Raw genomic sequence first — 24,937 nt, 5'->3', positions numbered from 1 at the left:
ACTAGACATGCTTATATAATCACATGATTTACAATGCTATTTGTATACGTAGTGTAAATAGAATTCTTTTTACAACAAATAATTGAACTTTGTCGTCGAAGGAATGTCATTTTAATCATGGCCAAGGCATCAATAGTCTGTATTTTATGTGTTTGGGTTTTTTTTACATGATAATATCAGAACTATCAATATAAATTGTTTATTTCACAATTCTTTTTTTCAGATTAGCAAAAATGAAATATTTCAATATAAAATTGGTTCGTTGCTCTTTAATATAGTTATCATCGCCTAATCTATTATTTTATTTATCGATGGTAGTCTCACAGCTACACTGGCTGCATGTGGAAAACTAACGATTAACCTAGCTTATCATAGCTAAAAAAATATACACTGAATTAAGATTGTTTTTCAATCACAAATCAACGGTTACTGTTAAGTGATTAAACGACGATGAACTCACTTTTACCGAAATAAAAAAATCCGTGTGTATTATAATAACGAGCTGATTGCGGTATTTTATCTTCGTCTGAAGCAGACTTGACGTTTTTATGATATGCATATTGTCTTAAAAATTCCTTTTGTCAGAATTGCGCAATTGTTCCGTGTAATTGCTAATCTGTGTGTAAGGTAATTGCGGAAGCTCCCATTGCGCACCTCTATGAGTGTAGTTGATGAACATGAAATGAGAAATGAGATAGTTGGCAAGGAACGTCACCTGCGGGCCGAATATGGCTTATGCAGTACGCGAAAACTGATGACGTGGAAGACAAATGTCTGACTGTAAAGTACTGCAGGGGAAATATCTAGATACTAATGATGGAACTATTTATATATGATTTCACATGTAAAGTTTGTATTAATTAGCCGCCATATTGTATACTAAGGAAATTAAGACAAGGGTTATACCGGGGATATTAAATTGGAACTATACTAATTATTAGATCGAAACCGAGGTGAGTGACTTTATTTATCTACAATATGAGTACCGAAGATCTTGCACGTTCTCGAGAAGGATCTAAAGAACCTGAAGTTATATGTGCTGTATGTTTAAAATTTGAACCTCAAGCCTGGCGGAAGAAATTTTGTAAAAATTGTTTCCATTCTTTAGATGAACATTCGACAGACGGCGAGAAAGAAACGGGTCACGAAAAGTTAGATACTGAGAAAAATTTATTAAAGAAAGCCGAAGACAATGAAACCACAGACAAGAAATTTGATAAAATTTTAAAAGATAAATTAGCAAAAGACGATAAGAACAAATCGAACAAACCCTCTACTGATAAACCAAATTCTGAAAGTGATAAAACTGCACAAAAACATGATCTTAAAACGTCTTCAATTGCCGACAAATTTAATAAAAAGATTACCGGAAGTGCACTTTCCGAGAAAGGAAAAACTGAAACAAGCACAAAAGCAGCAGAAAAGCACGACGATAAAGATCAAAGTTCAGTTACTAATAAACTAAAGGGAAAGTTCGAAATAAACAATAAACAAAACGACAAAACAACCGACGTCAAAGACGGCAAAGTTGACACAAAAACAGACAAACCGGAATCAAAACTAGATAATGACAAAGCTAAACAATGGGGAAGTAAATCAAAATTCGAACAGAAAAGTAGTGAAAAAGAGAATAAAACCGATTCCGAAAAGAAAGAAATTGAAAAGACGAAAACATGGGGAGCAAAATCAAAATTCGAACCGAAGTCACAAGATGTTAAGGACGAAAAGATAGGTGGCGAAAAGAAGGACGAAAAGATAGGTGGTGAAAAGAAGGACGAGAAAAAGGTTGGTGACGATGAACATAAAACTGGAGTTAAACAATTTAAGCCCCCGGAAAAACAGGATACAAAAATGAAATGGAAGAATGCGTGGGGTTCCACTTTGGCGAATAAAAAACAAGATGATTCAAAGAAGGACGAAACAACGGAAGATAAATTGAAAATCGAGGGGAAGGAGAATGAAAGTGGAAAGGATTCAATAAGATCAAAATTTGAGTCTAAAGGAACAGGCAACCTATTTGGCGTTACTAAAAAAACTGAATCCAGCATCAAAGACAAAATTGAAGAAAAAACTAAAGCTGAGGAGAAAAAGGAAGACAGTACAAAGAAAACAGAGAGCAAAGATATTAAAGAAGATAAAGGAAAGTCATGGGCTAACAGAAATTTAAAAGAAAGTGATAAATTGAAAGAAACTGAGAAATCTAAATTCGGTGATAAAAACATTCCAAAAGAAATTGAGAAATCCAAATTTGGTGATTTAAAAGATAACACTAGATCGAAATTTGGTGACAATAAAATAACAACTTCTGTAAAAGAACCAGAAAAATCTAAATTTGGTGACAAAACCGCAGTAAATAAAGAACCCGAAAAATCCAAATTCGGTGACAATAGAGCAAATTTGTTTGAACAAAAAAATACATTGAAAGACAAAACTGAAGAAATAAAAATGGCTGAAAAAGATACAAAAAAGAAAGAAGACGCGAAAGAAAAGACTGATGATTCCAAATCAAAACTTGACGACAAAAAAACAAGTCTATGGGGTTCGAAATCAAAGTTTGAAACCAATAAAATCGATAAAATCGATGATAAGAAAACAAATAAATTCAACATCGAATTAAAAAAATCGGACGGTAAAATTTCAAAACCACCCGATGATAAATCAGGAGGGACAGAAACGAAATCTGAAATAGAGAATAAGAAAAATGAAAAGTTAGAAGGAAAGTTAAAACTTGACATTAAAAAGGCTGAAAGTGTAAACACGACTGGAAAAGACAGTGGACAGTCCGTATCCGATTGGCGAAAGGAAAAGTACGAAAAGTTATCAAAAACGCCAACAGCAACCACACCTGGTAAAATTATGGATAAAAAGGCATATTCTCGTAGCAAGTCAGACACTTTAGTTACAGACAAAGACAAGAAAGAATCTTCAGTGACGTCAACATCTGTCAAAATGCAACCATCAAGTGACAAAAAAGAGCATAATTTGTCATCAAAATCGAGTGACGTTAAACAATCAGAGATTCCAGATACGCAACGAAAGATAGGTAGATCACCCATCATCCAACCCACTCAGGATCAAAAGGAGGAATTCTCTGGCATCAATGATGAGGTCAAGGACGAAGGAGAGACAACAGCATCTAAAGAATCGTTACCGAAATTAAATACAGATGCGATAAACAAAATCAAAGATGCTGCCAAGTTTTTGCTAGATGATGATTTTGATGACGGTAGATATAATAGCCTGGGTCGAACAACTAGTGGTAATAAATCGACACCATCTCAGCAGGCGACACCATCATTACAATCGTCTGCTAAATCAGAAGCAGACGATAAAACAGGGTCACAAAAGAAATCGTCGGTCCAGGAAAATAGTTCTGTATCCAAAAAACAGCAAGGAAAACATGACGTTGAAAATGTTTTCAACGAAAAATTCAACAGTGAGGCTGAAAAGTTGAGAAAACAATTGAAACAAATGGAAGAAAGATGCATTGAACTTGAAGAGGAAAATAAAAATCTGAAAAATGGCTTATTGGAAAACGAAAAGCATTCCGGACGGTTAATGAAACAGAAACAGGATGTGGAAAATCAAATCAAAGTTTTACAGAAAAATTTGTCATCTTTAGAATCAAAATGTTCAAAATTCGAAACTGAAAATACAAATTTGGTAGAAAGAATAAAAAAAGTTCAGTCTAAATCTTCAACAACTGAGGACCTCAAATCAGCCCATATGGAGGAATTAAACTACCTGAAAGAGAGGCTTGGAAAGGGTGAGAATATTGTGGACGAATTAAGAGATGATAATGAAAATCTAAAACAAGAAATCTTGGACTTAAAATCTGAAATGGAAGAAATGTACGACACTTTTCGTGACCAAGAAGCCGAGGAGTTCCGAGAAATTCAAAAGGAAATGGAAATGCACGCTAAAAACTGTCGGGTTTTAAGTTTCAAATTGAGAAAATACGAACGCCAGAATGATCAATATGAGGCAGAAAAAGAAAATTACGAGGATAAAATTCAATCATTACAAAATCAAATTTCTGATGGCGATACGAGATCTCACATACGAGATGTCGAAGATGAACTGAGGCTGGCAAAGGAAGTATCTGTCCGACTACATGACGAATTAGACATTTTAGAAGAAAAAAAGTGCAAAGTTGAGGACGAAAACCATCAGTTAACTCAGATTCTAGAACAGTCGGACAAAAAACAGTTCAAACTTGAAATGGAGGTTGACAAACTCAGGGATCAGGTGAGTTAACCTTTCATCAGTATACCTTTTTCAGGTTCCCCTCCCCTCTTTAGTTTCCGCGTTTATCCTAAAATAGTGAAAATAAATGATGGATTAAGTCACAGACCCCCCTTTTTCCCTTGCGTACATCCTCCTAGAATAGTGAGAATATACATTGGGACTATTTCAAAGGGACAACAACCTGACCAAAGAGCAGACAGCAGCCCAGGGTTACCAATAATACAGCGGAAAAAAACCCGCATCTGGAGTCGTGCTAAAGCTGCCCATAATCAACTTATATTTAAAATAAATGTTTTGTTTTCCAAATATGTTTTCCGTATATTGTTTCTATTGGTAAATAGCTCAATAGAACAATGGTGCTTGTTTATGTTTTGAGATGATCATTACTAACGGTTTAGGGAGAAAAAGAATGTTACTCTATAAGCAATCTAATTAAAAACCGAGCTCCCACGCGACATATCAGAAACAGGAGCGATGAGAGATCGGTTTTTAATTAGATTGACTCTATAAGTAGACAGTCAACTATATTTGTAAAAAAAAGGGGGGGGGTAAATGTCGTTCACAAAACTACACAATAGAAAGTCACCTCTAACAAGAAATATAAGAAATTACGTATGTTTTCCAAACAAATAAAAAATGCTCATAGTTAATTGTAAGATGTTCGTTTGTTGAGTTTCATTAGAGCAAGTAAATTAATGTTGAAAGATCTGAAATACTGAGGTAAACTATTTTGTTTATATTGCAAGTTTGCCGTCACCCTATATACCCCCTAAACTGGATAACCCCACAGCGTGAGTTACCACCAGAGCCTTTATACAATCATGCATATGTTAATATAAAAAAGAAGATGTGGTATGATTGCCAATGAGACAACTATCCACAAAAGATCAAAATGACACAGACATTAACAAGTATAGGTCACCGTAAAGATTAGCATATATACATGTAAATTAAATGTATTTATAAATATTCCTTGGTATATAATATTATTTATATTATACATTGTAATGATACTTTAATAATTTATTTTACCGAAAGTTTTTTTTTCGCTCACTTTTTGGCATGAATCAAATGCCAGAGGAGATTTAATTTTGTTGAATGAACATTAGATCAACAATATCAGCTTCATCGTATTATATACCGAAATATCTTTGAGAGATAGTGAAAAATTCCTCGGTGTGCGATTATCTATTCTCATCTACCAGAAACATTCAACAAGTGTTCAAATTCGTTTTCTTTTCAAAATAGCAGTTTCTCTTAAATCTGCAGGTGGGGTTCATCAGGGAAATTTTGTTTCCTTGGTTACATGTTTGTTGGTATGGAGGTTTTCGCTGGTACATATTGTTGTAAGAAGAAAATATAATGTAATGGTTAATGAGAATTCACCCAATACAGATCATTAAGACAAACTTTGATTTTTTAAAAGAAAAAAAAACATATTTCAAAATTCATTAGGTGCAAAATAAAAAATCTGACAGCAATTTTCTGAATAAATACCGTAAAGAATTAGATATTATTATATTATAACATGTATTAATGATTTTTGATTTATACATTAAATTCCCAAGGAAAGTCATACATTTTCTTTGCAATACATGATGATCAGAGGCGGAACCAGAATTTTTCATAAGTGGGGGCCCATGACTGCCGAAGAGGGGACCCGCTCCAGTCGCGCTTCAGTGATCTATATAAGCAACCGATGTTTTCCAAAAAAGGGAGGGCCCGGTCCCCCCCCCCCCCTTAAATCCGCCTCTGATGATCTGTATGGGTTTTACAGTACAGAGATTAATGGACAGAAACTGCAGAATAAAAAACAACCAAAATAAAAAATAGGCAAACAATTCTAATGAACCGATAATAATGGGATAAAAGAAAAAAGATAAGAGCCCCATTTAGATCCTCATTCATACCCCCTATACCTCTTATTCAACGAAGAAGGCTTTAAGAATCTGTACTTCAATCAAACAAGCACCCCATTCAAAATTTAAGTGGCTTGTCTTAAAATAAATCTGAACAACCTAGTCTTAATTAATTCCTTGTACCATTCAAATATATCAAAATTTATCTTCAAGTAATGCTATATCAAACAACTCGGGGGGTAATCGTAAAATCTAGACCCTCCCTATGTTTTTATAACGTGATATACAGATAATAGCAGTAATGCACTCACGCGCCTGTCAATATGCACGTGAATTATCTCGACGTCTGCATATACACCACGTGCAAAATTTATCCATTATCAATATATATATTTTCTGGCTGAATAATTAGAAATCACATCTGGCGAATATCGTACATCATTCGAATGCATAATTTTGAAACAAGATGTTCTTGTTTATCTATTTATAGAATTCTACAAATATAATATCTAAGATACAAACTGATAATGTTGACGTATTCCCTTTTAACCATTTGATATATAAAAAAGAAGATGTGGTATGATTGATAATGATACAACTCTCCACAAGAGACAAAAAAAAACTGACACTGAAATCAACAGCTATATATACATGTAGGTCACCGTACGGCCTTTGACAATGAGCAAAACCCGTTACCCATAACGCAACAGTCAGCTATGACATTCTCCGAAATGACAAATGGTAAACAAGTCAAACAAGAAAAACGAGAAAATAAACTGACATAATGAATGTGTAAAAATAATAATCAACAACAAATACTGGTATCTAACACAGCAACAGACAACCACCGAATTACATGTAAATGCTCCTGACTTTTTTCCTGGACAGACACTTACAGAATGTTGTGGGTTTAACCATGCTAGCGGTTGCACAACCCTCCCCTAACCCGTGACAGATGTATAACAGATAAGAACAAACTATAAGATATTTTGAAAAGGCTAAGCTCATCAGATGGATACAAATCATCTAACAAAAAAAAAACCCAAAAAAAACGTAGACGTGGACGGGTACTTGTACATCCCAACACGAAAAAGGCCCTTGTAAACGACAGCAATGTCTTTATATTTTCTAGACTTTCAAACTACTGTTTCTGAAATTCTTTGATATAACTTCCCCAATAGCCAGTTAATATTGTTGAAATCGGTGATCGATTAAACATTAACAAAAGTGCAGTGACAACTATTTCACTAATACTCAAAGTTAACAAAAAAAACACTCGATCAACCAATTAGGTTTGAATTATAGAAATAGGGAGTATTTCGTATAAGATATGTCCGGTGATATTGATGCTCCTTCTTACGGGAACGTAGGAGTCAGTTTACAAATATGTTTTGGTCCCCTTTTTTTGGTTAACACATATAAGAAATAGCAAGATTTAAAATTAAAATGAAAGAGGGCACTAACCATCCTTAAAACTAGTAATTAGAAGTTAACATTCTCCTTCCCATCTTTACAGTGTTCTTTTCTACTGGTCACTGGTTATACAAACTAAATCACTGAAGGTTATACAGAATACTAGTAGATCAACGAAGATGAAACGAGGTGCAAAAAGAACGTTTGACCGGGACAGAATATATATATTTCTTTCTTAAAAAGTCGTGTTAGGAGCAGTATAAAACTAAGCATGTACAAAGATTCCCAATTTCCATACCCGATACATTGCATATATTATGTTTACATTCCAACATGGCAATATAGTGCATATACGTTGGTTTTCCCGTTTGAATGGTTTTACACTAGTAATTTTTGGGTCCTTTATAGCTTTTTGTTCGGTGAGAGCCAATGCTCCGTGTTGAAGACCGTACATTGACCTATAATGGTTTACTTTTATAAATTGTTAATTGGATGGAGAGTTGTCTCATTGTCACTCACACCACATCATCCTATATCTATATACACCCCAAAGAGTGAGTTAAAACTACCCCCTCTTTTTCAGCCCATACACGCACACTGTGCATAAGTAAAACCAAATATTTTGATTCAGTACCTTGTCTGTTGAATATCTATTAAAATGTATTAAAAAAAACTTCTAACTTATAAAAAGGGGGGGGGGGGGTTCTGGGAGGGGATGCACTCCTTAAATTTACAAAATTGAAATAAAAGTACCTATGCCTCCAATTCTGATAGTCGACTCTCTAACTCGCACATTTTTCAATAGTACAAAACCATTATTTATACTTCTCACTTATTGTTCTCCTAGGAAACACAATTGTTAATGAAAAGAATAGATAGGATTTACAATTTACTTGGCATCAGACGTGAGATGATTAGTTAGTGTGTGTAATCAACAAAGAATGATAGGAAAACTATGTGTATATAGATTCCATATGTTTTGTGTCTATTATAATTATACTCGCAGAATAATGTTATGTATCGTTATTTAAATACATTGTCTGGATGGATAAATATTTGGCGCACTTTTAGGTGCTTAGATATGGCATAAATGTGTGACACCGATTAGTTGTCGAAGTTTTACTTAGAACCCCGAAGATCACTGCCACACCCATTTTTACGGGCCCTAAATTGCTTGATCGTTAGATTGTTGTGTGGTGTTATTAGGACTGATGTTTGTCTTTTTGTCGTTTTACTTTTTTTAAAGGTGATGTCCATTTATTTTATTTGATCTTTTCCCTCATGTAATGGAATCGAAATCACGGTAATATCATTAAATAAAATTGAGCATGGAAATGGGGAATGCGTCAAAGAGATAACAACCCGACCAAAGACCAGAAAACTGTCGAAAGCCAGCAAGCAATGAAGCAATTTTGTTTCAACCATGAATGGCCATAACTATAGACAAGAACGCAAAAAAAATATTTGATAGCCAATGAGGTAATATTGATCATCAGTAGATGAATACGTGTTTTGTTGTTGCCGATGATATAATATGATAAATAACGTACTTCCCATGTGTCAAATTAGTTGTATAATTTTCACAACAATTATATGAGAATAAAAACATTACATGACCTTTTTTGGTATGTTGCAGACAGCAGAACTGAGAAAAAAGTTATCAGAAAAATCCACCCCCGGTACACCTGTGTCTCAGGATGATATTAAGGATCGTCGGGTGAGTACTTTTACTATTATGGTCTGAAGTAGGACGGAGAGGAGGGGAGGGGGGGGGGGGTCCCTCGTTTTTTTTTATTTTCTTTTCTATTATACCATTTTTCTTAATTTATTATTCTCTATTTTCTAGCAGTCCATTTTTTTTTCTATCTTTATTTTCTAGCCGCCCATAATGCTCTCTCCTCTTTTCGGACATTTATATTTCTCTCTTCTTCCACTTTTGCACATTATTCTGTACTTTTTGCATTATGTTCTCTATTGTAAATCCCATCCCGACCCTCTATTTCCAACATTTCATACTAGCCAGTGATAGATATAACATTAAGTTACCAAAAAGTGCTGACAAAGTAATATAATGTAGAGCTAGTACTATGTAAAAAGTAGTAACACAAAAATACTGAACTCCGAGGAAAATTCAAAAAGAAATGTCCCAAATCAAATGGCAAATTCCAAAGTTCAAACACATCAAACGAAGCTAGTGTTGAGATTGCATGATTATTTTTTGTAAACCGTTTTCCATGAAACTTGGTTTTTGAAGTCCTTTTAGATAATTGTTATTGACTCCAACTTCATATATTTAGTCGTCTTTTCTGGTTATTCTATTCTGGTTTTGTCGAGTCGTCGATAAGGTCAGAAATGCTATATACACCATTTACAACTTTAAAATAAACAATAAAGTAAATAAATAAATATATTTTGAAGTTTTGTCGGGGTTATTTTTTTCTTTTTTGTTTGAGAAAAGACCCAATTTATCTTTTGATAAAGGCTAGTAGAATATATATATTTTTTTTGCTTGCAGTTTTGACATTTCGACGGTTGAACACATCCCTACATCTCATGTGCTATCATGTGACATCTCAGCCATCATCATAGAGGGCGCTCCAAGAAGAAAGCCAGCAGCAGTGTGTGTGTCAATCGTTCCGACGAAACAAAACTTTCGAATTTTAAAGCATTTAAGAACACATTTCATTTCTTCGATTTACATATCAGTTTTTACATTTGAGAAAAATCAGCTCGTTTTATTTCCATTTAATAGAAGAAAAGAAATGTGCAACGGTTAATTTAAATTAGCAAATTTTTCGCAACTAACAAAAAGTAGCATGAGTTTACAGACCGACTGATAATTTATATGTGATGCTCAAAACTCGCGTTCAGACTTTTTAAAAAAATAAAATAGTTTTTTGCTAAGTCTTGTTTTTTCCTTAAAAGCATTATGGCTTGTGTTCTTGCTCGGAACGATTTGCATGCCTGGTTTTCTTTATGGAATGCTCTTAAGGTGCATGGCTTAATAAAATATGCATTTTAACTTTAGCTTGTTGCAACTATTTTACAGAGGCATGAAGGAATCTTCATAAATGTATATTTTCATTAACGTTACAGCGTAAAATTCACCCTTTCAAAAACTTATGCATTCTGGGTAATATTTTCAAAAGCGTACATCAAAACCATAACATGGAAAACAAACCAATGACTTGGCGTTATTCTCATTTAGGGGATTAGAACTTTGATAATACCCATTAAAAAGATTCCAAAATGGCAAATTAATCAGTGAAATTCTATCAAGGATAGCCAAATAAAGGAACTATACCGAATAAATAAATTTGGTGTATTTACTCTATTCTGATTGTTTAAAAGTATTACTTTTATTTTTGGTTAAAAGTATTACTTTTATTTTCAATGTTATCAATTTTTATGGCGACACGCCCATTCATACGCCAAGATATGTGTACGTTGTAATTGTTAATATAAATAATATAAAAAGTTCTTTGAGCCTTATTCCGTATTAGCCATTGACTATAATGCCGATATACTCATTAATAAATCGATGATGAGTACTATTTCTTCCGTATACTGCAATTGATTCCCAAAATCTACGTATCGAAGTTAAACCGAAAAATGCAATAATGCGCGGAAAATCACAGATCCTCTTTAAGTGTCGTTTCGGATGAAAAGTTTGGCCTAATTCTAAAGTGTACTCCTCTGAAACTATAACGGGAAACGTTACAACTTTTAAATATTGATGATTAGAAGACTTCTACAATAAGTCATCCTTTCATTCTTGAGTAGGGAAGATCGTCTTCCTTTCTTTATTCTTTTATGTTTATGTCATTTTTCTCCATCCCTCAATTATTTTCCCCATAATTCTGTATTCTGCATATTCGAGTACCCCATTATTCGTTATTATTTATTAATTGTCTATTTTCACAATTCTTTAATTAATGTTTTATTCAATTCATTCATTCTTCACCTTTTGCCTATTATTCTATATTATATGAATCCAATGTGGATTAGGGGATATTTATTGGGGGAAATGACGGCACAAAGTTCTCATTAAACCGTATCGAAACCCAAATTTTATTTTCATAATCGATTGCTGAATAGAAGGCCTACAAATGGCCAAAGGTAGGGGTTGGGTATAAAAAAAGTACCAGGCACTAACCCGAATAATCCAGTCGTTATATTACGATCACTTCGATCACTCCATTAACTCTGGAGGACAATGACCGTAAAGGGGCGCTGTAATTATTCGAGTTATACCAGGCACTGTCTTATTTTGATCCATCGATTATAAAAAATCTTTTCTTCTGAAACAACTTTGCGAACTTTTTTGAAACTCTAGGGATGTTTATGGGGGACTTCTTGTTTTTAAGCTCTGTTGATTGACAAAAATGTTGGTATTATGACAATATAAAAAGAAGATGTGGTATGATTGCCAATGAGACAACTGTCCACAAGAGACCGAAATGACACAGACATTAACAACTATAGGTCACTGTACGGCCTTCAACAATGAGAAAAGCCCATATAAGCATATATAGCATAGTAAGCTATAAAAGGCCCCGATAAGACAATGTAAAACAATTCAATCGAGAAAACTAATGGCCTTATTTATATATATATAAAAAAGACGAAAAACAAATATGTAACACATAAACACACGACAACCACTGAATTACAGGCTCCTGACTTGGGAGAGGCACATACATAAATAATGTGGCGGGGTTAAACATGTTAGCGGGATCCCAACCCTCCCCCTAACCTGGGACAATGGTATAACAATACAACATAAGAACGAACTATAAAAATCAGTTGAAAAGGCTTAACTCATCAGATGGACAAAAATACAAGTGGACGTGGCCGGATACTTATACATCCCGACACAAAAAGGCACAAAAACAGATCTGAGAGTAACATTGTTTTCAGTAAAATCCTATTAAAAATTATTTTTATCTTGCTTTTTGGAACAATGTGTCAAGTTCTAACCAAACTACACAGTAATGCCATAGACAAAATACTCTACACATGATCTTTGTTGTTTACAATCTGATTTCGAACAACACTGTGGAAGACCATCTTTCATTTTGGTTGGACATATTACAAAAATTGCCAGCTCTGAACTTAAAATTTTTATTTAAAAATGAATTAGTAGAACCACTTTATAAGTATTATGATCTAGAACAATTGAGGGGATTTCACTTATTGAGCAACTCCGTCTACTTTTGCCTCTAGTTATAATTTTGAGGCAACTTTTAATTTTGATCAAATTTATACAATCAAGTCTACCTGTATTTATTACACATGCAGCTGTATTAAATCTTTTCGGAAGTACTTCCATTAGTATCAGCCTTGGACGACATAATTTAGGTGTGATATATAAGTTTGAGTTACTGCATATTTTTGTACGGTATTGTTAATTTTTGTTTGGCTTTCATTATATGGTATTTTATTAATTTAGCTGCCGCTGTTCAGTATATTGTTCGGTCTTTTATGTATATATTTTGTTTGTTCGGTCTTTTGTGTATATTTTGTTTGTTCGAACTTTTATGTATATTTTGCTAATCCACTAAGAGATTAAATGTGGTGGTTTGTTGTCTGAAAAGCTTAGATTAACTCCTTCAAATGCTCATGATATAAAATTAAGATGTATCATTGTCAATGAGACCACTATCCACCAACTTTCAAATGTAAGCAATTATGGGCAACCGTACGACCTTCGTTTCTGAAAGAAACCGTACCGTCTTTAAAAGGCCTTGACAAGAAAAATAAGAAACAATTCAATGAAGAAAACTATAACGGCTTAACTTTGACAGAACAATTCACGAAAACATAATGACAGACATGAACTAACGACAACCACTGTAATACCATCTCCTGACTTATAGGACAAGCACATACAGATTGTTGCAGGGTCAAGCTAACATGTTTGGAGGCGCCGACTATCATAATACTTCTCAAACTATTCTATTGATTGTGTCATTGGTTGTTTTTTTTGTTGTATCTTTTTTTTTTTTTTAAATTATTTATAGAATCTGGTATTAATGTAAGATCGGTAATTTTTGAGGTCACAATTTTTCTCGACTTGATTGATTTAAAACTTTCTTTGTTTTAGACATTGTTTGTGTAAAATTAAGGGACAGTATATTGGCATCATTGTTGCTGTGTACGTTAGGTTTCTTTCAAAGAACTTAATACATATGCACGAAGGACGTCAATGAAAATAGCTGTTGAACTGGAACTAATAAGTTATTAAAAAGGGGACAAACACACAGAGAAGAATAAACAATCATGTGTTAAAGTAGAACAGACAACACAATCGATCACAACCATCAGAAAACACTACAAAAGAGACTAAAAACACTTCAAAAAGGCATAAAACACTACAAAACACACTAAAAACACTACAAAAGGTATAAAACACTACAAAAGAGACGAAAAACGGTCAACATTACCAACTTAAGTTTAAATATGACGAACCCAACCAAAAAAAAAAAACTTGATTTGCTAATGAAATTGTAACTACATATATCATAAGGTGCATTCCGCTCTAAGGATCTACAGCTCCTATGGTCCCTGTGATACTTTTTGTATAATTTGCTAACCATCTGTAAATTATATCAAAAACAATAGCACAGGGATCATAAGAGCTACAGTTTCTCAGCCATCTATATAAAATGTTGTATCAGTTAGAAATATTCACAACTTAATATATAGACTTTTGTATTTTTAACTTTTGACCGAACTTATTGCAATAAGAAAAATCTTGATCATGACTAAATAAAGATAACAAAAGATGAATTGAACAGGTGTCTGCTCGGCACACACTTTCGGGTGATTGATAAGGAATGCTCGAGTCCAATAGTTTTGGGTGCCAAATATACGATAGCATTTTTTGGAGCGCAAAAGATAAGTAAATAGAAACAAAATGTCTTTCAAAAGATCTAAGTTGCCCACTCCACCGCACAACGACCGTCAGTAAAACCCTTGGCAAAGTTTGTTGTCCCATTCGACTAGTGGTATGCTCAAGTACGCAAGATCCACACTCTCCGAAAGTTAAAAGCCCTTGCAATTCTGAAACTCTATGAGTGGTCCGTATGTAGTCCTTTACCAGGCAACATTTAAGTCCAATATACTCAAATTTTACAGGAGCAGTCCAAATTTACCGATTTTCATCCCGGACTACCCCTATAACAGGATCTACCTATTGTATTAATTTAAACAACTGACTTGGTCTCGTTCTCAACATGTATGATCTGTTTGCCACTAGACGCTCAATAACTTTAATTGTAAAGTCATTAGACGAGTAAAAATGTCAGATGTTAACTATTGTTGGCGTTATATTTGACAGCCATCACTTCCGAGTTGTTGTCGATAAATCATTGAAACGAAGTGATTTACAATCTACGTTAACCATGGCCAAATAATGTAAATAGGCCAATACTGAAAAAGACTGCTTTTTACCTATAATGGTTTACTTTTACAAATTATGACTTGGATGAAGAATTGTCTCATTTGCACTCATATCAATATACCATATATATACCGATTTATATCTAGTTCTATGACAATTTCGTATGCACAAGAACAAGACCCACAAAAGAAGAATTCGTACATGTTATGGTTGTTTCCGAGGTACACATAAACAATACACGAATAGAGAATGGAAACGTGGAACGTGTCAAATAGACAAAAACCCGACCAACAAGCAGAAACAGCTCAAGGGCTACTATGGGTCGTCAGCACCAGCAGGCGGAGAAAGAGTTGTGTCTCACTTGCAATCTTTTTTTCACCGTATCTTTTTACATTATATACATACACTTATTTAATTACTTTAAATGCAATTACATTTAATAGCAGATTATAAGAACGACGATATTGAAATTATTGTTTTACATCACAGATTATTTTTTTTGTCGTCCTCTCCATGCGGTCCGCGTTTAAGCAATGTCGATCATTTATATACATGTATCTATGTCATCAGTATGTATAATGGTATATACAAAGACAACAGTTGAGAATTAATTATATACTGAAACAAAATAATTGAAAGTAAAGCGCCAAGGTTAATTTGAAGGATAAAACAAAATATGCATGTACAATGTATATGTACTCTCTGTAATTTACCACACTGTTTGTCAGTGGTATATAGATATAGATAAAGGATAGATCTTAATTATATAAACATATGTAACAACTCTGTAATCCTGTTTAGATAAACCATCTTCAATAAAATTGCTTAGTGTATATATCTGATGCTTTTCTGGCAACATCGATAGAATAAAGGCAGTGGCGGATCCAGGGGTGGGGGATGTCCGGGGTTGGAACACCCCACGCCTTTTACGATCAATACATTTATATGGAAACACAGTTGGACACTCCCCGTCTTTTACGATCAATACATTTAAATGGAGACATAAGGTTGGAACCTTCCTTTTTTTACGACCAATACATTTAAATGGAGACATGGTTGGAACCTCCCGTTTTTTACCATCAATGCATTTAAATAAAGACATATGGTTGGAACCTCCCGTTTTTTGCCATCAATGCATTTAAATGGAGACATATGGTTGACTCCTCTCGTTTTTTACGACCATTACATTTAAATGTGGACACATGGTTGGAATCCCTCTTTATCGTGGTATGGGAATTACCCCCGTTTAAAATTTGGCTTGATCCGCCCCTAAAAGGGGTGTCCTTTTATAATGATCGAAAAATTCCAAGTCCTTGGCATAGCAGGGTATTGGAGGCAATCAAAATAGTCTGAAATATACAAATGCTTAAAACATTCAACAGTAATATAACGCTGTACAAAAGTCACAAATAGATTAAGAGAAAACAAATTCGGGTTACAAACTAAAACAAAACCCAAAAGGAAACACATCAGCTTTAACACCTTTCAAAATGTATTTACAACAAAAGAATATATATACATTGAAGACCCATTGGTGGCCTTCGGCTGTTGTCTGCTTTTTGATCGGGTTGTTGTCTCTTTGACACATTCCCCCTTTCCATTCTCATTTTTATGTATACTAATACTAATTGACACCAAATTATTTTATACAAATTAATGAGAAAACAACGCCAAACCTTTCAAGGTGGTCATGACTTATACCTATATCTCACTACAAATGAACACCATATGATAGAAATTGATTCCAAACATCCCGAAACAAATTAAAAAAAATGTATAATATCAATCAAGTTTGTACTTGTGGAATTTAATCAGTAGTGGCAAGGTTGAACTGATTTGAAGAAGTGTTTTATCTTTTTCATCAATGTGTATTGAATCTTTTCCATCTAGCTTCTCTCACCAAAGTTTGATAAAAACATTCGGTCTGATCAAATTCTTAAATACATGTTATTTTCTGGCATGCAGTCTATATTATAATCGAATATACAGAATAGATTTTTTTATATACATATATACCGTGAAATCTATGTCAAAACTATTACACCGTAACCAATTAAGAAGAATGTAAAAAACACAAAATACCTTTAGTATCTTGTCTTGTTGTCATGGCGACAGAGCACAAACAGTAACAGATGGTTTTATATACTTAAAAATTCTGATATCTTGGATTAGGTTAGACGAGAAGTTAACTATTTGTATACAAAATCGTGATTTTTTTTCTTATCAGTCTATCGAGGAATTTACGATACTGTTTTATTTTCTCACAATCTTGATTGCATTTAGAAACATATCGACAACTGCACAAACGCAGCTGATATTTAAATCGCAGTATGTATATCATGTTTATAGATGTGCATTGCTGTTACAAGAGATATTGCCAGATTGTAGTTGTTTATATAGAAGGTGGTTCCAGGTGATAAATGGATTCTCGTTTCTCGTTTTTTTATATAGAATTACACCGTTTGTTTCCCGTTTGATTGGTCTTTTGGGACTCTTTATATCTTGCTGTTTGTTGTGAGCCAAATTTCAATGCTCCGTGTTGAAGACCGTACTTTGACCTATAATGCTTTGTCTTTTACAAGTTGTGACCTGGATGGAGAGTTGTCTCATTGGCACTCATACCAAATCTTCTTATATCTATCATTTTATGATATTAGATAAGATAAATACGTCAATTGCAATAAGCACAATTATGCTATAGCACATTTTAATTACAACATTATCATGTGTAAGCAACATGAAATTTATATTAATACATAGGTATACAAAACTGCAGAGAACATAATTAACAATATGAACATTTTGTTAATGAAAAAGACAATTAGATTCATATATATAACTACGTTAATATGAAAGTCCTGAGTTTCCAACTTTCACGTAAAAAACACATCAAATTGAAAATAACAGTTTTTGTTTGAACTTGAAGTAGTGAATACAGTTTTTGAATACAAATTTTATGATATTGCTTATTAAACAAATGTGCAAACGAAGTGTTACATGTATTAATGGACTAATCTGAGAAAACGAAAAACTGTTAAATTATCCAATGAAAAACATTCATTTACAAAGCAAATGCATATGGTTAAAAGAATTTGACCAAATTGGAAAGTTAGAAAATACCGAGTTGTTGAACACAGGGGTCGATTTTTTTTGCGGATAATGATGACAAAAGATGCGGAATCTGTTTGACGTATGTTTCTGAAATTTCATTACTTTTGCATTCCTTTACGGCAAATATGTATTTTTAGCTCACCTGGCCTAAAAGGCCAAGTGAGCTTTTCTCGTCACTTGGCGTCCGGCGTCCGTCGTCGTCGTCCGTCGTCCGTCGTCGTTAACTTTTACAAAAATCTTCTTCTCTGAAACTACTGGGCCAAATTAATCCAAACTTGGCCACAATCATCATTGGGGTATCTAGTTTAAAAAATGTGTCCGATGACCCGGCCAACCAACCAAGATGGCCGCCATGGCTAAAAATAGAACATAGGGGGTAAAATGCAGTTTTTGGCTTATAACTCAAAAATCAAAGCATTTAAAGCAAATCTGACAGGGTAAAATTGTTTATCAGGTCAAGATCTATCTTCCCTGAAATTTTTAGATGAATCGGACAACCCGTTGTTGGGTTGCTGCCCCTAAATTGACAATTTTAAGGAAAGTTTACTGTTTTTGGTTATTATCTTGAATATTATTATAGATAGAAATAAACTGTAAACAGCAATAATGTTCAGCAAAGTAAGATTTACAAAAAGGTCAAATGACCGAAATGGTCAGTTGACCCCTTTAGGAGTTATTGCCCTTTATAGTCAATTTTTAACCATTTTTCGTAAATCTTAGTTATCTTTTACAAAAATCTTCTTCTCTGAAACTACTGGGCCAAATTAATCCAAACTTGGACAAAATCATCATTGGGGTATCTAGTTTAAAAAAATGTGTGGCGTGACCCTGCCAACCAACCAAAATGGCCGCCATGGCTAAATATAGAACATAGCGGTAAAATGTAGATTTTGGCTTATATCTCTGAAACCAAAGTATTTAGAGCAAATCTGACAGTGATAAATTGTTTATCAGGTCAATATCTGTCTGCCCTGAAATTTTCAAACAAAACAGGCACCCTGTTGTTGGGTTGCTGCCCCAGAATTAGTAATTTTAAGGAAATTTTGCAGTTTTTGGTTATTATCTTGAATATTATAATAGATAGAGATAAACTGTAAAGAGCAATAATGTTCAGCAAAGTAAGATCTACAAATAAGTCAACATGACCAAAATTGTCAATTTACCCCTTTAGGAGTTATTGCCCTTTATAGTCATTTTTTAACAATTTTCATAAATTTTTGTAAATTTTTGTAAATTTGTAGAATATATTTTCCACAGTAATTACTGGGCCAAGTTCATTATAGATAGATATAACTGTAGCAAGAAGAATGTCCAGTAAAGTAAGATCTACAAACACATCATGATCACCAAAACACAATTTTGTCATGAATTTATCTGTGTCCATTGTTTAATATGCACATAAACCAAGGTGAGCGACACAGGCTCTCTAGTTTAGAGATTAGTTAGGGATACTGTGTTCAAGTAGCGCGATGTTTGATTGATTTGTTGTCCAATTACAACTATTCCATGCAAATTTCAGGACAATAACTAACTAAAGCATACAGTAAACAAGGAGCTCCTCAGAATGGGGATCAAGTAGGGTACCCCCTATGCCACAATGTAACGTTTAAAAATTGCCTTAGGTCACTGATATTTTTTTAATGAGATTGTCTGGTTTCAAGGTCCCCCTCCAAGCGTCGGATTTGGCCATTTTAGAACCACCAAATTATTGATTACCTTGTAATTAAATTACCACATTGACAATTTTGTTTAGTGTAGGTTTTATTATATTTTACAATTAATTGTCAGTATATGCTAGTAAATCATCCAAAGAAAGACAACCCTATAAAAATTAAAGAATTAGAAATATACAAAGGTTATATATAATTTATGGTTGTGAACAAGTAATTATTATATATCACCACTAAGGGAAAGACCATTTAATTTCGAAAAGGGGGTATCCTAAAAAAATGTTCTGATCCCCAATTTGATGAAAAATTCAAGAGGATAACATTTTTTTTTATTCTAAATGCATATTTCCCCTACACCTTTATATATAGTGTTAAGGGCATATGTTACAGTTACAGGGGAGTAATGACGTTGCTAACGTAAAAGGTTATTTTCGCTACGTCAAACTGTGACAAAAAGATGCATTTTTTAGACTGATTTCTATCTTTCAAACTGATTTAACTTTTTAACGAGTTCATGGACCCCTCTGTTTTAAAATGACATTCAGTTTGATTACGTATGATGATTATTTGTACCAAATTTCATGAAAAAGTCAATGATGCATTTTTTTTTTAAATTTGATAAATGCACAGCAAAAAGAGAGTTTTTTCTACATTCTTGAACAGTTGATCAATTTTAGTTATTTCTAAACCAAATATTTTATAAATTTATAGGATACTTATATAAAATAGAATTTATAAATAAATAGGTATATTGTTTATTACATATTTGATTTAAGCAGGTAAAAATAGCCTATACATCTTAAAGGGAAAAAATTCTCACCGTCAGAAATAAACTGTTGGATATGCCCTTAAATTGGGAAAAAAATAGATTGATAGGGTCGGAAAAATGATAAATACACTCCCCCCCCCCCCAATAACCCTTGAAGTTAAATTGTGCTCCCTAAGATACCACAGTATTTAAGCTATTGTAACCAGTAATACAAATTTGAAATTTGAGTAATTTAATGCATCCTGCTAACAATTGCTGGAAATTTAAAAAAGCTTAAGAGAGTACCTTTGTGAACGTACGTATACATACATGTAGCTCTAGATTTAATGAGAGAATTTCGTATTGGTTGCCACCTAATACGAGACTAATACAGATTAAACCACTTCCAAATATCGTTTTGCGAATATAAATTGGAAAGATTAAACAAATGTATATACGTGGTTAAAATTCTCCAAAGATGCAATTTAAAATTATCATTTTCTACATTTTGTATAAAAAGTTCAGTGGTACTAAATGTAACAGTTAAACAAATATCAAAAACTTCTATATAATTATATACGTAATCGTTAAAATCTAATCTTTTTATTTAAGAGTTCGTGTGCAATTTCTGTCGATTTTTCCACAATTTAAGAAACATTCACAAAATAATCAGGTGGTTCCAACTTTCGGAATCTCATTTGCATCAACCAATGGTGTGCTATTACCATTCTTTAAACAGCAACGAAAGCTATTCTGCCAATACTGAACCTCCATTTATAATGAAATCACCGTGAAGTTTATTTTCAGTCCTTGCCATAAGATATTTTTGCTCATTTATACTATTTTTCTTATCGGTTAAGAAAGCAACAAGTTAGGTCAGTTTGACCACTGCAGTAACATGCAGTGTAAGTGACCCTGGTCTGTGATTATTCGTGTTCATACATTGTTTATAAAATAAACCATGTTTAGTGAGGAGTTGTCTTTCAAAATATAAAAGAAAAAGAAAACGTTTTAGTCATGGAAGTTTATTTTTTCTGTCACTTGTGTATATTTTCTGTCACTTTTGTATATTTTCTGACACTTGTGTATATTTTCTGTCACTTTTGTATATTTTCTGTCACTTGTGTATATTTTCTGTCACTTTTGTATATGTTCTGTCACTTGTGTATATATTTTGTCACTTGTGTATATTTTCTGTATGTCACTCATAAATCAATCAGCACGAATTTCATTGTTAAACGAAGACCTAGAAATCAATTTCTACTTGGTGCTGTGCTCTGCCGAGTGATATTTTGTTTACATTATTTAGTAATAGTCGGCCAGTGATATATATCCCACTTTTTTAAATTATGAACAAATTTTGACTGGTAGCGATTTAATGTCATATACTGTATTACTCTATTTTATTTGTGTCGTTGGATTGCTGTCTTATTAATTTTGTATTTCCCAAATATCCTTTTATTCATAGCATTACTTTTCCATGTTTATAGTGAACGGTTTAGAAAGCAAAGCTCGTTTGTAGATGCTTAGAGTTATCTTTCTTGGGTTTATACACGTAAAAATCATCAATAGTTAATAATTATAAAGAATTGTTTGCGTAAAATACGATTTTATTTAGTATCTTGTCATTTTGTTTGTCGGGCCATTTATAGCTTGCTATGCAATATGGGTTTCGCTCATTGTTGAAGGCCGTACTGTGACCTTCAAGTATATAGTTCCTACTGTCTACGTAATTTGGTCTTCGATGAATGCAATCATTCAATGTCGCCTTTTTTATATGGCGGGATTTTAGACCATTTATTTATGTTGGAGTTACAAAGAATACTTTCATTTATTTTTAGATCGAAGTATAAAAGTGATAATACTGAATACTTCAAATCCTCTTGCTAGTGTAACTTTACGTATATGGGAATGAATTTTGTCAGCGGTTATTGTTTCTCATTGTTCGTGTGTTTGTATATTTACCTTAGGACAGTTTGTTTTTCTAGCAAACATTGGTCTTTCGTTTGTTTTGTTGGCTTGCAGTTTCATTAAATATACATTAAATATACACAACGTCTATTTTAGTTTTAATATGAGTTATATTTTTCATAACTTGTCTAAAAAAACAAACTGATAAGTCGAAGCATGATGTGTGATGTAAATATTTGTCGATCATTGATTGATTGATTGTTGGTAGCTTAACGTCCAGTGGTAATTTTTTCATGCATGTTCAGGAGGAACGTCGATCATTGAAAACCTCTACATTCGAGGAAATGTGAAGTAACCGTTCTGGGTCTCAATCTGATAAAATTTAGATCTATAGACACTCGCGTGCTCATAGAACCATAGCGGTAACAATATCAGATATTCAAAATCATTTGATTGCGCGGATTTGAACAAAGATACTAACATAATTGTTTTAGGTGCATAACTTGTCATCTTAAATATACATGAAATATTTGCCACTAGCAAAATAGTATAAAAAAATAACATTGGTGTATGTACCAAGTCACACTAGACCACGATCGCACCACGCTCACCGCAATCTTAAATTAATTCCATGTAAGTAAACAATTACTGGTCATTAGAAGTCTCTATTTTGTCCAAAATAATCAAATTTGCTATTTAAACGATAATTCCACTAAACGGGGATTAAAAAAGGAAGAATTTTTGTTGAACTTCGAAAATATTGGATTGCCAATACTATTGTCGAATTCGTTTACTAGTGTACATTTTGGTTACCATAAATTACTTAGAACTTTATGTACATTCTTTCATCGATACAAAGATTTGATTAGTAAATTTGATTGTACCTGTAGAAAACTTATTAAAAACGGTATTTCACACCCTAAATTTTACGGTAATGTTGTACTTAAAGCGAGGAAATCACTATGTGATCCATGTAAACTCATCGAACGTTTAAACAAACTTATTAGTAAAGGTTATCTTACTAGTTTTGTAATTAGATCTTTGTAGATAGTTTACTTTGGCAAAAATATCGATTTTGTCATCAGCAAATTAAAAAAAACTAAGTTTGTACTCTTTTCAAACGGGATAAACAAATACACACTCACGTTCATTGTTTATATAGAACTTAACTCCTAAATATCCTACTGCCTATCGATACATTTATTTTTGGCATTGCACATGTCATGATATGTCTTCTTTGAATGTCCATGACGTTAAAATACTAAATTTCTTGTGATGTGTTTTAGTTAATTTTAAACTCTGATGCATGATTTTTATTCCCACCTACGATAGTAGAGGGGCATCATTTTTTCTGGTCTGTGGGTCCGTCCGTCCGTTCGTCCGTCCGTTCGTCCCGCTTCAGGTTAAAGTTTTTTGTCAAGGTAGTTTTTGATGAAGTTGAAGTCCAATCAACTTGAAACTTAGTAAACATGTTCCCTTTGATATGATCTTTTTAATTTTAATGCCAAATTAGGGTTTTTACCCTATTTTTTATGGTTCACTGAACATAGAAAATGATAGTGCTAGTTGGGTATCCGTGTACTTGGGACACATTCTTGTTTGTTGTGTTTTAAATTGTTTTTGGCTTTTAACTAGCATTCAATAACTGCGAGTACCCTCAAATCGTACTTTCGTGTCAATTTGACCTGTTGATACAATTTGTTATGCTTTTTTGTCATTTATTGTTACTGTTTTAAGAGTTGTATCTCGTCTCTCTATTTGTAATTAAATTATACCAGCTTTGATAACTGTTTGGTATTACTATAAATTTTCACTCCTGCACTCGTACTATGAACAACAAAGTTATTTATTTTGTGCAAACTATTTCCCTTCTCCATTACTCTTCAATTTTATTTTTCTTTACTTGTGCAAATTATTTTCTTTAGCGGCATTTTGTTCAAGGTTGACATCATTCTATCAAGTACATGGTGGCATTTTGTTCCGAGATATGTTTGAAATTGTTTACATGTATAATCTAACCCCTTATTTTCTTCATTTTGTATTTACATTGCGTCATAGATCACATTTGTTTGTTCAGTGTATTATCATGTAGCTCTTTTGAGTCAATCAAGATTTTGTAACTAATAGGGGCGGATACAGGATTTCAGATTAGGGGGGGGGCAATGTTAACATTTCGCCGAGCGGAGCGAGGCGAAAATTGTTTTGAGGTATAATTATCGAAATTGTTGGAATATTCTTCTAAAGAGGGTGCAATGTAGATATCTTGCATGGCAAGCAAAACGTGGCGAATATTTTGTGTTAAAATAAGCGAGAAATTAAAGTTTCAAGCTAAAACCGCATAAATCCACCCCTGTCAATCTACAATCACCATAATTAACAAGAAATGTGCGAGTTTCAATTCATTGACTCAACAATAGCTCAACTGACCAATATTAGATTTAAAAAAACGGTCTACTTTTGCCAGCGATTTTTCATTGTCTTTTCACAATTTTTTATTATTATTATTTTTTGTTGTTTTCGGAGGTCGTGCCAAACTTTTTTTGTACATTTATTTTTACAGCAAACCACTAAA

The 24,937-nt window shown here is 33.2% G+C and overlaps 1 protein-coding gene across 2 annotated transcripts in view; it reads left to right on the top strand.

The window, feature by feature from the left end:
- Positions 1–603: 603 nt before the first annotated feature.
- LOC139498076 (uncharacterized) overlaps positions 604–24,937 on the top strand; it is a 116,004-nt gene continuing 91,670 nt past the window's right edge. For both annotated transcript variants that reach the window (XM_071286396.1, XM_071286395.1), the window contains exons 1-2: positions 604–4,248; positions 9,157–9,237. In XM_071286396.1, the coding sequence (XP_071142497.1) occupies positions 979–4,248; positions 9,157–9,237 (3,351 nt within the window). In that variant the 5' untranslated portion in view covers positions 604–978. The remainder of the gene's footprint in view (positions 4,249–9,156; positions 9,238–24,937) is intronic.

This window comes from Mytilus edulis, chromosome 12, assembly GCF_963676685.1.
Source record: "Mytilus edulis chromosome 12, xbMytEdul2.2, whole genome shotgun sequence".
NCBI lineage: Eukaryota > Metazoa > Mollusca > Bivalvia > Mytilida > Mytilidae > Mytilus > Mytilus edulis.
Note: the sequence above shows the minus strand (reverse complement) of the source record. Positions and strands in the feature narration are given on the sequence as shown.